Source organism: Coenobita brevimanus, chromosome 104 (assembly GCF_032717465.1).
Source record: "Coenobita brevimanus isolate Jiangsu-jjx chromosome 104, ASM3271746v2, whole genome shotgun sequence".
NCBI lineage: Eukaryota > Metazoa > Arthropoda > Malacostraca > Decapoda > Coenobitidae > Coenobita > Coenobita brevimanus.
The window spans coordinates 28,877,955-28,892,744 of record NC_137057.1 but is presented as its reverse complement, the minus strand read 5'-3'; the positions used below and the strand labels follow the sequence as shown (position 1 = coordinate 28,892,744).

The 14,790-nt window shown below is 40.8% G+C and overlaps 1 protein-coding gene across 1 annotated transcript in view; it reads left to right on the top strand.

Annotated features, from left to right (window-relative positions):
* The window catches only part of LOC145416060 (hemicentin-1-like), a 66,854-nt gene that overhangs the window by 46,491 nt on the left and 5,573 nt on the right, over positions 1–14,790 (top strand). Inside the window, exon 3 of the mRNA XM_080285157.1 lies at positions 12,471–12,681. Coding sequence (XP_080141283.1) covers positions 12,471–12,681 — 211 coding nt within the window. The remainder of the gene's footprint in view (positions 1–12,470; positions 12,682–14,790) is intronic.

The window sequence follows — 14,790 nt, the reverse complement described above, 5'->3', positions numbered from 1 at the left end:
TACAAGTCTCAGTACCCCCTTTGAATCTGGGAGTGTGATCACTTTAGCTAATGGCCACTGGGATCTTGGGTGTTTTGTTTTTACTAAGACTAGATCTCCTATGTTTATAACAGACTTGTTCCTGGCAGCCTGAGTCCCATAAAATCTTTCTCTTAGGCTCAAAAGATATTCTTTGCTCCAATGTCTATCCCAGGTGTCCAATACTTTTTTCAGACGTTGATAACCCTCCTGCAGACGTTGTCCTAATTCATTATTTTTTATGGCAGGATCATCTACTTCCTCCGATATCCACACAAGGCACCGGATGGAGCTTTCTGTCATATAACATATGAGCCGGTGTTAATGCTTCAATCAAAATGCTAGTGTCATCTAGATAGGTTAAAAAGCTATCATTAATCCTAGCCTCAATTATATTTCAGTTATCGCTTGTCTCAACTCCTCTCTGGTGATCTTAGTTCTGTGTAAGGTTTTCGTAAGGCTGTTCTTCACAGTACCAATCATTCGTCCGGTAAATCCATTTTGCCATGGTGCTCTTGGAGCTATGAACTGTCAGGTACAATTTCGGATTCCCAGCTCCGACTTAACCTTTGGGTCATTCATTATACTTAAAAGTAGAGGTGCTGCTCCAACAAAATTGGTTCCGTTGTCGCATATTAATTTATTGGGACAAGACCTAGCTGCAAATCTAAATACGTTCAGGAATGTCTCTGAACTTATATCTTTTGCCATTTCTAGGTGGACTGCCCTTGTGTACGTGCAAGTAAGCAGGCATGGATACACCTTATGGGGAGTTCCTTCACCCGTAACAGTTATAGCCCCTGTGTAATCAACTTCAGTTACTTTGAGGGGCCGACTTACATTTACCCTATCCCTTGGTAAGGCAGGTGGTCCTAGATAGTCATATGGTCGTTTTTCATATCTCCTACATGTAATGCAACCTTTGAGATATTTATTTATGACCTGTTTACCCTTAGGGATCCAATACCTTTCCCGGATTCGGGCCAAAGTCTGCGGCACACCTCCATGAAGAGTCAGATCATGGGCTTCCTTAATATTTAATTGTACAAAATTATTGCCTTTGAGTAATAATACGGGATGTCTAGTTTGGAGAGGAAAATCAGCCTTTATTATTCCGCCTCGGCATCTAATCAGACCCTTTCCGTCTAAGGACGAGCCTAAATCTCTTATCATGTTATTCTTGGTCCCAGTGTCTTTGCCCAAAAGGTCATATATCTCTCCGTAATAATTCCTTTGTATCCTTTTCAGCCAATATTCCATGGGATTAAACTTCTGAAACCTGACTTTATTATTCAGAAATTTAACAACTAATTTAGTAGTGTTAATAAGTTGTCTTACTGATGAGAATCTGCTAATGTCATTTACTTCTGGCTCAGGTACTACAGGATCCAAGTTTACTACAGCTTCCTTGGCAATACTATACTGTTTCTGCTCAGGCCAATCTTTAGCGAGCAACCATTTAGGACCTTTAAACCACAAGTTGTCTTTGATCAGTCTCTATACAGTCGAACCTCTCGAAAGCAGATCAGCTGGGTTTTGTTTGAAGGATACATGCATAAATTTAAATTTGGAAGACATCCTTTAATAGTCTTCACTCTATTGCAGACGAAAGGAATTTTACTGTCTTCCTTCCCTATCCAGTAAAGACAAATCTCACTGTCAGTCCATATACAGATATCCTCAAACTGAGTATAAAAAGTAGTGGTTATATACCTAGCCAATTTAGTTCCCACTTCTATGGAAGCCAATTCCATTTGAAGTAGGGTTCTTCCTTTTATTGGCACGGCTTTGGCTTTGGACGTAATAATCTTACTATCCTCTCCTGCTGCGCAATAAGCTACTGCTCCATATGCCCTTTGAGAAGCATCACAAAATATGTGTAAGTGTGACTTCTCATTACTGTTTATTTTCCTGGGAATACATATGCTTGATGTGGTTTCAAACTCCTTTCTAATCTGTTCCCATTGTTCCACATATGTCTCATCCAATTCAGTGTCCCAGTCTAACTTTTCTCGCCAAGCCTCCTGCACTAAACATTTGCCCCTAATAACTATAGGACTGACCAAACCTAATGGGTCAAATAACATGGAGACCTGACTTAACAAGGACCTCTTGGTGAGAATGACATCAGAGAACTTAATTGGTTTCAAACTTACTTCATCAGCTCTTGTATCCCAGTTAAGACCCAACACATTTTGAGTTTTGGTAATGTCATTATTTGGATAGTCCTCTTGTGTTTTATTCCTCAAGAACGGTGAATTTGTATTCCAGCTCTGTAACGGCAAATTTGCCTTCCCACATTCGGAATTGGCTACTTCATAAGCCTTCAATGCTTCAGCCTCAGTATCAACAACACCTTGCAAATTATCCATGTAAAAAGCCTGCCCTATTTCTGGGCATTTGGCTTTTCCAAAATGATGCTTTAAAGTGTTGCAAAGTAGGAAAGGACTAGCACAAGAGCCAAAGAGCACCGATCGGAAACAGATTTCAGTGGACTATCCTCACCTTAAGGGTCTTGAAGCCAGAGGAATTTTGTAAACCTACTATCCTCATCTCTCAGTCCTGTTCTGAGAAAACCCTTACTAATGTCTGCAATAAGCATAAGGTTTTTCTCTAAATCATATTAACACATTCCATAATTTCTGTGTTAGTGTAGGTCCAGAGTATAGGCAATCTTTCAAACCAGCTGATCCTTTGGATGCTTTACTACTACAGTTGAAAACTATCCTTATAGGAGTAATTACAGAATCCTTGCTTATAGGATGATGTAGTAAATAATGTACTTCTCTGTGGTAAACAGGGAATTCTACCTCTTCAATAAATTTATTCTTCAATTGAATCTCTATAAAATTATCATATATGGTTTGATGCTCTGGTTTATCTCTCAATTTTCTTAGAAGAGAATTTAGCTGACCCTTAGTTGCTTGGTAATTTGTTGGTAACTCCGAATGGTTTAGTTTCCATGGTAATCCTACCCAATACTGTCCATCCCTAAATTCCACAGACCGGTTATACAAATCCAAAGTTATATTATCTTCAGGGATTGGTTCCTCAGAGTTTATTCCCTCACTATCTAAGTCCTACAATTTGTGTACAGGTTCAATTTTTTCACCCAGCAAGTCATTTATCTGAGTAGGTTCTAGTTCTACATCTATTCTAGCTACCATCAAAGACTGTGTGGGGGTAACAAAGACTGAGTCTACTAGTTTGGCCTCTCCTTTAACATGTTTTGGACAAGGCAACTGACCCATAATAAGGTTACCTCCCGGACTCTTGAACAACTGTACCTAATTCTTCTTGAAAGTCCTATGTAGGAATCTTCCACAGTAATCAGAACCAATTATCATTTTTATAGGACCCACAGTATCTGATTCTACATTCCGTTTTGCCAACTTTATCCCTGAGCTTTGTAGATGATCAGAAGTTTCCTTCAGTCCTTTTATATATATACTTGTCTCCATATTATCCAGTACAGCTGCTGTTATATGGCATTTATATCTGCCTGGTTGTATTACAGGTCTAACTAAATCAAAGGACTGAACTTCTTTAGTAGTTTACATTCCTATAATGGCTAGATTTACTTTGCCAATAGTAGGTAACTTTAATTTCTTCACTATGTCTGCAGAAATGAAGGTTTTCTGAGCATCATCATCAAGAAGAGTACACACACCACAAAGCCAGTCAGGAGACAGGACATGTGTGCTGGGCAATCCCCAATTCCTGTTCTCCCCACTTAATGTTTATTAATCAGCCCATACACCACTGACCGGGCTAATGTATGGCCCGGCCTGCACTATATGTGCAGGGAATCTTTCAACAACAACAGCAACAAGAAGAGTACATACTAATAGGTTTCTGTTTTCATTCATTACCTTCACATCTGGTATTGGAACTGCAGTTGGCATTACTTCTGGCGTATTCTCCTTAGCAATTGTCATATTGACACGTGCAGTTTTAGGAACCTCATTTTTCATCCTTGGGCATAAAGCACTATGATGATGATCCCTTTTACATTCCGCAGTCCACGGAATTCATGCAGATTATACAACATCCCAATTCCTGAAGCTTTACTCCTCTAAAAGCATAATCAGGATAATGTTGACAAGATGTACTGGAATGTTGCTCACCACATATTGCACAAAACTTCCTGTCCTTTACCATGAAAAGTTTTACCTCCTTATTTTCTTCAGCTTGTCTATTTCTTGTCTTTTATATTTTACCCTCAGATTTTAAAGAGCTAAGGAAAATACCTATTTCTTCTTTAGGTACAGTTTAAAGTTGCATTAAGTCTTCTTCAATCTCCTCACAAGAGAAATTATTCTTTTGGTTCCTACCATACAAGGCATCCTTGGTTCTTGGTAGAAGCTTTAAGGACACAATTCTAGAAAGCATCCAATCTGCTGCTTTATCTTCGAAAGTTCCTAAAGCCTTTGAATTACAACTCATTTCAATCCGAAAATTTTGCAAGGAATCAAAATCACGTTTAGGTATGGGTAATTCAATTAGAGCCTTCAGTAATTGGGTGATGACCTGCTCCCTGTCTTCGTAATTCTGTCTAAGGATAATCAGTGCCACCTCATAATTGTTTTCTTCCACGGGTAATTCCTTCATCAACTTGTAAGGAGTCCCCTTGACTTGTCCTATCAGATATATTAGTTTACTCAAATTAGGGAGATCTGTTCTCTCATGAACTAAGTATTTAAACTGATCCCAAAAGGATTTCCAGTTTCGCTCCCCATCAAACTCCGGAAGCGTAATTTGTGGTAGTACAGCTTTACTCCGCTGTTCCACAACTTGTATTTCCGCGGCAGTCTCGGCCAATTTTGACTCTAATAACTTCACTAATGTTAAATATTCCTCTAATTTACCTTCAAATTTGGTAGTCTCCGACTCTAGGAGATTTTATCATCAGCTTTTATTATGGCTGCTTCTAAATTTACATAACTTTCTTCATACTTAGTCCATCTGTCCTTTAATATATTCAGGAGACTATTTAAAATCTCCCTGGACAGAGGTGTTTCATCTAACGATTATCTGCAATCATTTATGGCTCTCGTTCCCCAGTACTAGAGGATCTCTGTAACAAGGAAATAGACATGTTGACTGACTTCTAATTTACCAGATTAGCCATTCATTTCAACCATAAATTTACCCCAGCTCAGTAGTTGTCTGTTTATTTTAAATTTGAGGAGCGTAGGATTGGGTTTATGGTATTAAACCTACTTCCTGGGTTGTTAAACCTCTAGGGTTATATCTTTATTCCCACACTCAGTTTCCAAATAACCCATATTTCCCTGAGCTCAGAACTATTAATATCTTAGTATAACATATGCCCACCCAAAGCTTGTACAGCATAGAACAGTTCTTTCTTCAACTCTGTGTACAGTAGTTTATAATTTTCTGCAGAACCACTTCTCTTCCATGATGATTCCAATGTATACCTTCGGCGTTTAGAGTTGCTCGGAAAGCCTTTGCATTAAAGTGGATAAAATTCTTCCCCTTCCTTATCCTCTGCAGCTTCCTATTTCCGGCCCTGGTAACTAATTTATACTTACCATGGCAAACTGGTGAATCATATGGTAGGTTTCTCGGCTCAAGAAGGGTTATGGTTACAGAGGATTTACATGAACCTTCAATGGCTCCTACCACGGCTAGAATGTTTTCAACAATTTAATTAACTTCCACATCTTAATAAATATAATTTCCTCGCAGAAAAATGATAGTGTGGTCATGCTTCCAATCTAATACGGCATTTAGCCTCTCATCATCAGAAAAGGAACTTGCCCTTCTACCTGGAGCTCTGTATATGCGTATTTCCACATCATCCACTTCTACAGAACGTGGGAGTAGGCTATGCCCAACAAACGCAACCTTAAAATCGTTCAGTGCTTATGCACACATCTGTTTTCCTCACTCTGAGGGGCACCAAAAATATATCAGAAATTTTTATACAGTCCTTTATCTGACGAGTGTTAGTCTAATATGACAAGTAAATTCATACAAGTCTCTTAGGAAGTATGAATGTGATTGATATTTCAACTCACCAGTGATTATTCTCCTATCTTCTAGCTAATTCCCCAAGCTTTGACCAAATCATAAAGGTTACTTAGCTAGAAAGAGTCGGACAACAGATGACGATGAGCCTGATGTTTCGGTCGGTTGCCTGGGCATCCAAGCGTCCTTAGGTGCGTATTTTACAGCATGCAACTTGAACCAACTTTTGCAGCAGAATGCATGAACATGGCGAGTCTCTACTCCCTTATAGGATTGTAGGGATGCCAACTATTAATTAATTACAAGGCTAAATACATTTAAATTACTTCATGATATATATACAAGGTGAATCTAACTTAATTTAATCTTAGTTTTAATTAAACTAAAGCCAAATATTCCCTTTATTTATGTAAATATGTATTAAACCCTCATTCGTTTCTCATGTGAGGCACTGCATACTCACCACACAGGCACAGTTAAGTCAATGGAAATTTCCTAAGTATATACATTTACTTTCAATATAGTTGTCCACAAGTGTTAAACGCAGTAGCATTTAATTTATTAATAATAAAGAATTATTAAAGAGAATGTAAGCTCTGGGTTATAAAACCGCTTGGATTAGTCATTAATGCGTTCCAGGTTTTCCTCTGTTTTTAAAGAAGGACAACAATTTTAAAAGATAAAAAGCGCAACCACTCTGGGGGAAAATATTTCCCACTCAAACCAAACATATATCTCCATGTGTGTGTCTGTGTGTGTGTGTGTGTGTGTGTGTGTGTGTAAGGCGCTGGTGGAGGCATGGTGGTGAGGTGAGAAGGCGTATGTGGGCGTTGGTGAGCTGAGCCAGCCTGCCTCAAGGTCATTGCTATAGTAACTGCTCTCACAAGCACACTCATGCCACACTTCTGAAAAACCAACAAGGAAATGGTGTTTGTGGTTGACTGTGGTCTTTTGTCAGTGTTTTTTTTATTGTGGAGGGCTAGTATAAGCCTTAGTTGTGCCACCGCACCTCAGCCATGCATATGGATATGGGCAAAAAATAAAAGTTACCCAGTTTCCCCCCCCCCCCGTCTCTCTCTCTCTCTCTCTCTCTCTCTTTCTGACTACACTCACTTCACAATTTGAGGCCATTAGCTTGAAGTCGAAGGATTGATGGGTATTATGTATGGCACAAAATTTTTATTATTTTTGGTTAAGTATTGGCTGAGATATTAAGGTTATAAAAAAGGTGATTTTCTCTGAAATGTCCGGCTGGTAGAAGGGTCGGCGGAAATATATGCCGGATGCCATGAGTTAATAATTAATTGGTGAGTTAAAAGAATTTCTGGCATAAAGAGCATCTCGTATAGAGTTAAACAAAGGAAATATGGTAAATTAATTGGGAAATTGGTATGTATTCGAGGAACTGTTAGAGAACCTATGAGTACGAGAAAGTTCTCCCGAAACTGAATATTATCTTGTGGTACAATTATTGAAGTAGAAAGCAAAATTATTAATGAATCATATTAAAATTATACCATCTCATTGATTCCAGTTACATATTGCAGCAACAGCAAGCAGAAAGTTCATACGAAACGTGAACCGCATGTTGAAATTTGCCCTCATCCTGCAGTCCACTCGACACTGAGTGAGTCGAAGAATGTTTGTAAAACCAGGCAGTGTAGCAGCCCAGTAATGTCTGTGGTGCCGCATGATGGTGTCCCTCTCCAACACTGTGACATAAAACTTATTTTGATGTCTCTAAACGTTTTATTCAAAATACGGGAGCTGTAAGATGTAAGAAAAGTTAAATATCGATAGTACGGTCCTATCCAATGCATTCATTTTGAAAAGTCTCTAGACATAAATTACATTGTCAGGACACAGGCAAACTATATATACTAAACAAGTTATGCTTTTGAAATGCTGTTTCCTGACTTGGATGTGAAAGTTAGCAAATGGCAGTTAGTAAGTGCGTAATAGGCCAGTCCATTATCGCAATTATATCACATTCTCTCTACAGGTCCTTTTGTAAACTGAAAATAAAAAATCAATTGGCATTTCCGAGAATACAGTTTGCAGAGTCATCATTGCAGGGATTGGGTTTATGGTGATTGTTTCTAAGTCTTTCTGCATTAGAGTTCCCTACCACACTTGTCCCATCAGTGCGATATGTATTTATCATAATATTCCTGAAATCTTTACATAATTATATGCAGCATCTTAGGAAACATATTTGAGCTGGAAAGGTTGTATACATCATTAATAAATCTCTCAATGTTTAAATCAAATACACTAAAGAGCGTCATCAAAATAAAAGACAGACACTCTTGAAGACGTTGAGTTGTACAATTACTTTGGGCAAACACTAAAACTACCGAAAAATCGTGAAAAAGAAATAAAAATATATATTACAACTGGGTGGAAAGTTTTTGGTAAACATAAAAGCATCATGGAAAGTAGGTTGCCAGTATGTATGAAACGAAAAATATATAACAAATGTACTGTATAATCCTAGCTATGACGTACGGTTGTGAAACCTGGAATCTGACAAAAGTGATGATGATGAACAAACTAATCCGTGCTCAAAAAACTTTGGAAACATCAGTGCTGGGAATATATCTGAGAGACAGGAATACATCAACTTGGGTGAGACAGCAGACTAAAGCCAAAGACAATATAGAGGTTATAAAAGAAAAGAAATGGAGATGGGCATGTCATGTAACAAGAATGTAGAGATAATCGATGGAGCAAGAGACTAATTGACTGGGCTCCAAGAGACTGCAAGCGTAGTTTAAAAATGCCAGGCAGGAGGTGGAGAGATGTGATACAGAAGCCTGCAGACTAAACCTAGCAGACTGAGTCAGTAAAGGAATTCATGAAGAAAATTGGGGAGGCCTTTGCTCAGCAATGGACTTGCAATGGATGAAGATGATGACGGTGATGATGATGATGATGATGATGATGAGATCTTACTCACCTGACAAAAAACTGAAGATTAAAAAAAAAAATTCACTGGATGGCGGAAATTGAGTAAAAATTACACCCTCGGACCTGAGAGATTACTGCAAGTGTTCCTCATAAACTTTTAAAATCTGAGTGACATCCAGTGGCGTACCTGAGGGGGGCTGTTTGAAACTGCCCCCCGGGTCCCCAGTTGAGGGGGGCCCCAAAAGCCTTAAAAATTTATAAGCTAGTTATTAATATTTAAAAATATATATATTTATTATCCCGACAATCCCGACTGAGATATTAGATAAGTTTTGAGAATAAGGAGGGCTAGGTTCTTTGCGGGGCCCCCCTCCAGGAGGGGGGCCCCACAAAGAACCTAGCCCCCCAGGCCCCCAAATCTCTAGGTACGCCCCTGGGAACGTCATTTATTTATTTTATTATCTCTACTACCAGATGATCTTATGTAACTTAGGAAAGTCATTTTGGACTGACTATCTATCTATCTATCTATCTATAGCCTGACGCCCTAATCCCGCAAAGGGTGGCCGCAGACAAAACGCCTCCAAGTCGCTCTGTCACCCACCATTTGACTACCCTCCCCTCAACTCACCCCCCCTCCCTCATATACCTCTTACTCCATCCCTCCACCTCATCCTCGGTCTACCTCTCCCTCTCCCTCCCTCCACCTCACCTACATACACCCTCTTAGTCATTCTTTCATTCTCCATTCTATTCACATGTCCAAACCACCTCAGTGTATTTCTCTTAATCTTCTCAACCACATCCACATCCACCCCACAGCATTCCTTCACTTCTTCATTCGTCAACCTGTCCCTCCACGTCACTCCACATGCTCCTCTCAAGTAACTCATTTCCACTGCTCTCACTCTTGACTTGTTCCCCTCTTGCAAGGTCCATGCCTCACTTCCATACGTCAGGGTAGGGATCACAATACTATCCTGCAGTGACTTCTTAACTTCCATACTCACCTCCCTATTTCTCATCACTGCTTTCAGTGTACCAACAACCTTCCTTCCCTGCTGTACCCTTTCACACACTTCATCCCCCAAAGTTCCATCCTTACTCATCACACTACCCAAGTACTTGAATGTACTCACATTCTCCATATCCTCACCATCCAACCTCACTGCACACTCTGTGACTTCATTCCTCTCAAACACCATAACTTTACTTTTGTTTACATTAACTTTCAGCTTCCTCCTCCGACACACTGTCCCAAATTCTTTCACCAAACCTTGCAACTCCCATTCATCTTCACTCAACAGTACTGTATCATCAGCAAACAGCAACACTGGAAGCTTCCAAATCTCACCCTCATTCATTAGAGCCACCCCCACATTCACTGCCCTACCCTGCACCTCCTTTACAACCCCATTCATGTATATATTAAACAGCCATGGTGACATCACACAACCCTGTTTCAGTCCCACATTGAGATCAGTGAACTCACTCAGCTCACCATCCACTCGCACCGTAACCCTAGCTCCCTCGTACATACTCTTCACAGCACTCAACAATTTCCCCTCCACTCCATATATTCTTAATACCTTCCAAACCACCTCAGTATATTTCTCCTAATCTTCTCAACCACATCCACATCCACCCCACAACGTTCCTTGACTTCTTCATTCGTCAACCTGTCCCTCCATGTCGCTCCACATGCTCCTCTCAAGTAACTCATTTCCACTGCTCTCACTCTTGACTTGTTCCCCTCTTGCAAGGTCCACGCCTCGCTTCCATACGTCAGGGTAGGGATCACAATACTATCATGCAGTGACTTCTTAACTTCCATACTCACCTCCCTATTTCTCATCACTGCTTTCAGTGAACCAACAACCTTCCTTCCCTGCTGTACTCTTTCACGCACTTCATCCCCCAAAGTTCCATCCTTATTCATCACTACCCAAGTACTTGAATGCACTCAGATATCCTCACCATCCAACCTCACTGCACACTCTGTGACTTCATTCCTCTCAAGCACCATAACTTTACTTTTGTTTACATTAACTTTCAGATTCCTCCTCCTACACACTGTCCCAAATTCATTCACCAAACCTTGCAACTCCCATCCATCTTCACTCAACAATACTGTATCATCAGCAGTATATTATTACTTCATCTAACTCCTCTAGTTCGTAAAGGCTCACTAAAGATGAATAAAAATTGTCACGAGGGGACAAGAATTTAACCAAACTGACATCTCCGAGCTCTGTGGGATAACAGCGCACTGTAACTCGTTCTCTCTTAGACAAAACATATTGAAGTAACCCATTTACTTATGTATAATCGGAATTGTTATGACGAAACAATCTCAAGAATTAAAAACTGCAGTTACTTCATTATCGTCATCAACCTAAACCTATTAACCCTTATAAATGTAGAACTGGGAAAGATTCAGCACACACACACACACACACACACACACACACACACACACACACATCAAAGTACCCAACACAGTGATTCACTCATCCTTTCACTCGCCATTTAAACCTCAACTCCAGAACGATGACTCCCCCCCAGTCTCTGTCCGTCTATCTGTCTGTCTGTCTCTGTCTCTGTCTGTCTGTCTGTCTGTTTGTCTGTCTGTCTGTCTGTCTCTCTCTCTCTCGTACAGTCAACAATTACTTTCTTGTTACTCTCCTGTATTAGACTCGAAACTATTAAATTAATGACCTAAATCTTGAAACCCTAAGCTCTGGACCACCAGTAACTCTCTTTAACATACAGGTGTTGTATAACCGATTCCAGACCCACAGTACAAATTTTAAATACCCAATTCATGCCAACCATGTGTGAAAAATGCCTCATCTGACTACCATTAACCTTTCCTTCATACAGGTGTCATTGGTACGATAAAAATTGACCCCTGGAGGTGGTGGTCCAGTGGTTTAGGAAGTCCCCTATTGTGTGAAATGACCCACGTTCAGTCCCAATCAGGAACATGGAGCATTTTGATTAAATGAATTCTAAAATAGAATATACTGACCCATCGGTGTTATAAAATTTCTCTCATTAATATCAATATACCAGTCCAGAATGAGACAATTCTAGCATGTATTCAGTATGGACCATGGGTATTAATGCCGAAGTGGTAACATGTTAAAGTGTGTTGTATGTTGAAGACTGCTGGATCAAATGGAACGGACTGTTAAGCCTAAAAAAAGAATCATCTACACCTCAGACACAAGGTTGGAGTCAGCCAAGAACGCTAAGTGCTCCACCACCATTAATCTTTCTTCCATACAAGTGTCATGGGTGAGGGGACGGGACATTCGCCTCCTGACCACCATGTCCGTCACCTACTCTCCAGACACAAGGTTGGAGCCAGCCAAGAACGCTAAGCAACTTACCACCATGTACTTTATTTCATACAGGTATCGTGGGTGTGGGGGAGGGACATTTGCATCCTAACCACAAAGTCCGTCAGCTACACCCCAGACGCCGGGTTCCAGCCAGCCGGTAACGCTAAGCACTTCACCACCATTAACCTTTCCTTCATACAGGTGTCGTGGGTGCGGGGGCGGGACATTCGCCTCCTAACCACCAAGTCCGTCACGTACACCTCAGACGCCAGGTTCGTGTCGGTCAACCCAGCGGGAGGGCAGCAGTGGATTCTGAAGATACACTACGTGAGGAAGACCGACGCGGGCTCCTATCTCTGTCAGGTCTCCACCACCCCGCCCATCACACACACCGTCAACCTCACTGTGCAAGGTGACTAATCCCTGTTCACTTTAACTCGGCATGAAATGGCCACCTCTTCACTTTGAATCCCGAGTTGTAGGAATAGATTAACAACAGAATATGATGCTAGTCACGAAAGAGTACCATGGAAAGGATGTAAAGCCATAGTATTGTATTATCCTGCTACTGAGCTGCGGAAAATAAGTTGTAAAATGACAAAAAAAATCTCCATCTAGTTAATATGAATAAACTGTAACAATTTAAACTAATACTGCAACATCACCCTTTGAAAAGTGGCTTCTGAACTGAGTAAAGTCTCCCAGAGATAGCCAGAATAAAAAAAAAAAATGGGAGGGGGTGTCATTGAAGCGACACAATTAAGTTCCTGATCACTACATTCCAAGACAGGTGGTGGTTTATGTGCGTCTGCTGTTACATAGAAAAAGGCTACGGATTTTGTTTCTATTTCCTTCTCAACCATCGTTTGGTGTACGCTTATGGGAACCGTCTAGTGGTATAAACGAAGACATGAAAAATATTATAATGAGGTAGTTTGGGTAGTACCATAATATAGGGTAGAACCATAATTCGGTTCTTACACCTAACAACCCGACAAAATCTTCCACAGAAGTACCCACTCATGTCCAATATCCAGCTCAATCCCGCATCATCCTTGAACATGCCTGAGGTTTCATTCACTCTAGACCTATCTTTGAAAGATCATATTACATCTCTTATAAAATCTGCTTCCAAGAGATTAGGCATGCTAAGCCGACTCCGTACCTTCTTTACCTCTGCACAGGTGTTGACTTTATACACAGGTTTTATTCGCCCCTGTGCAGAGTACAACTCTGTTGTGTGGGAAGGCTCCCTACATACAGCTCTTCTCAATAGGGTGGAGTCAAAGGCATTTCGTCTCATCAACTCTCTTCCTCTTGCTGGCTTCCTTCAACCTCTGTCTCTTCGCCGCACTGTTGCATCTTTATCTCTTTTCTATCGCAACTTCAATGGTCACTGCTCCTCTGAACTGTCTGCTTGCATTCCTCCACCTCTACGACGGGCGCGTAGCACCCTTCTAGAAACAAACACTCATCCCTTTTCTGTCCAGCTCTCTAATGCAAGAGTTAACCGTTACTCCCAGTCTTTCATTTATGCAACAGGTCAACTCTGGAACTGTCTCCCTCTGTCTGAATCTCCTACTTCCTATGACCTCCAGTCTTTCAAACACAGTGTGTCCAGGCATCTCGAAATGAACCGATCTTGAATTTGGCTCTCTTTTGAATTTTTTTTTCTTGGAAGGAACGGTTTGCGGGCTCCTGGCCTTTGGTTCCTTCTTTCTTGCATTAAAAATAAAATCGACAACATTAATGACTCGGCTTAAGGAAGCGTTTCTTTTCTTTTCATTTAGTTTCGCCATACCAACGAATATGACAAGCTTTACAGATATATTAGGCCTCTAATCAGTACATTCACAGAAATGTAAATGTGTGTCTCCCACAAAATCAAGTCCTCAATCATCCCTGCCTACGATGTAATTAGTTTTACTATTCCTAGCGGCTCTAGGATTTAATTTCTTCATCACTTGGTGTGGGAAATTTTAGAAAAGCTCCTCCTCGTGAGCCGTCATGGCAAGAGTTTTAGTGGGTGCCTGCTCATGTTGGACTGCAGGGAAATGAATGTGCAGATGAGGCAGCAAGGGCAACAGCTGCCCTTGATTCTGCAATCAGACCTCTTCTCTACAGAGATTACTTCCCTGTGATAAAAGCTGTTGTTCGGACCTCCTGGCAATCTGCATGGGATACACTTACAGATCCAAGCAAGCTACGAGAGGTGACGGCATTAGTTAGTCCATGGGACTATACAGACACACCCCATCACTGGGAAGTTGCCATGACCAGCCTACGGATCGACCATACACGCATGACACACTGCCATCTCCTAGAGGTAATATCCCCTCCTTATTGTGAAGACTGTCTGGTCCCACTGACTGTTGTTGCATCTCTTATTTGAGTGTAACAGTCTAGACCCTCAAGGATGAGCTACGTTGACATCTCTTCAGGTTTAGAAGAGGAGATGGGTCTTACTTTTTCTCCTCCGTCCTTGTATAGGAGGCGTGTACACACGTAAAACAAAAAAAAA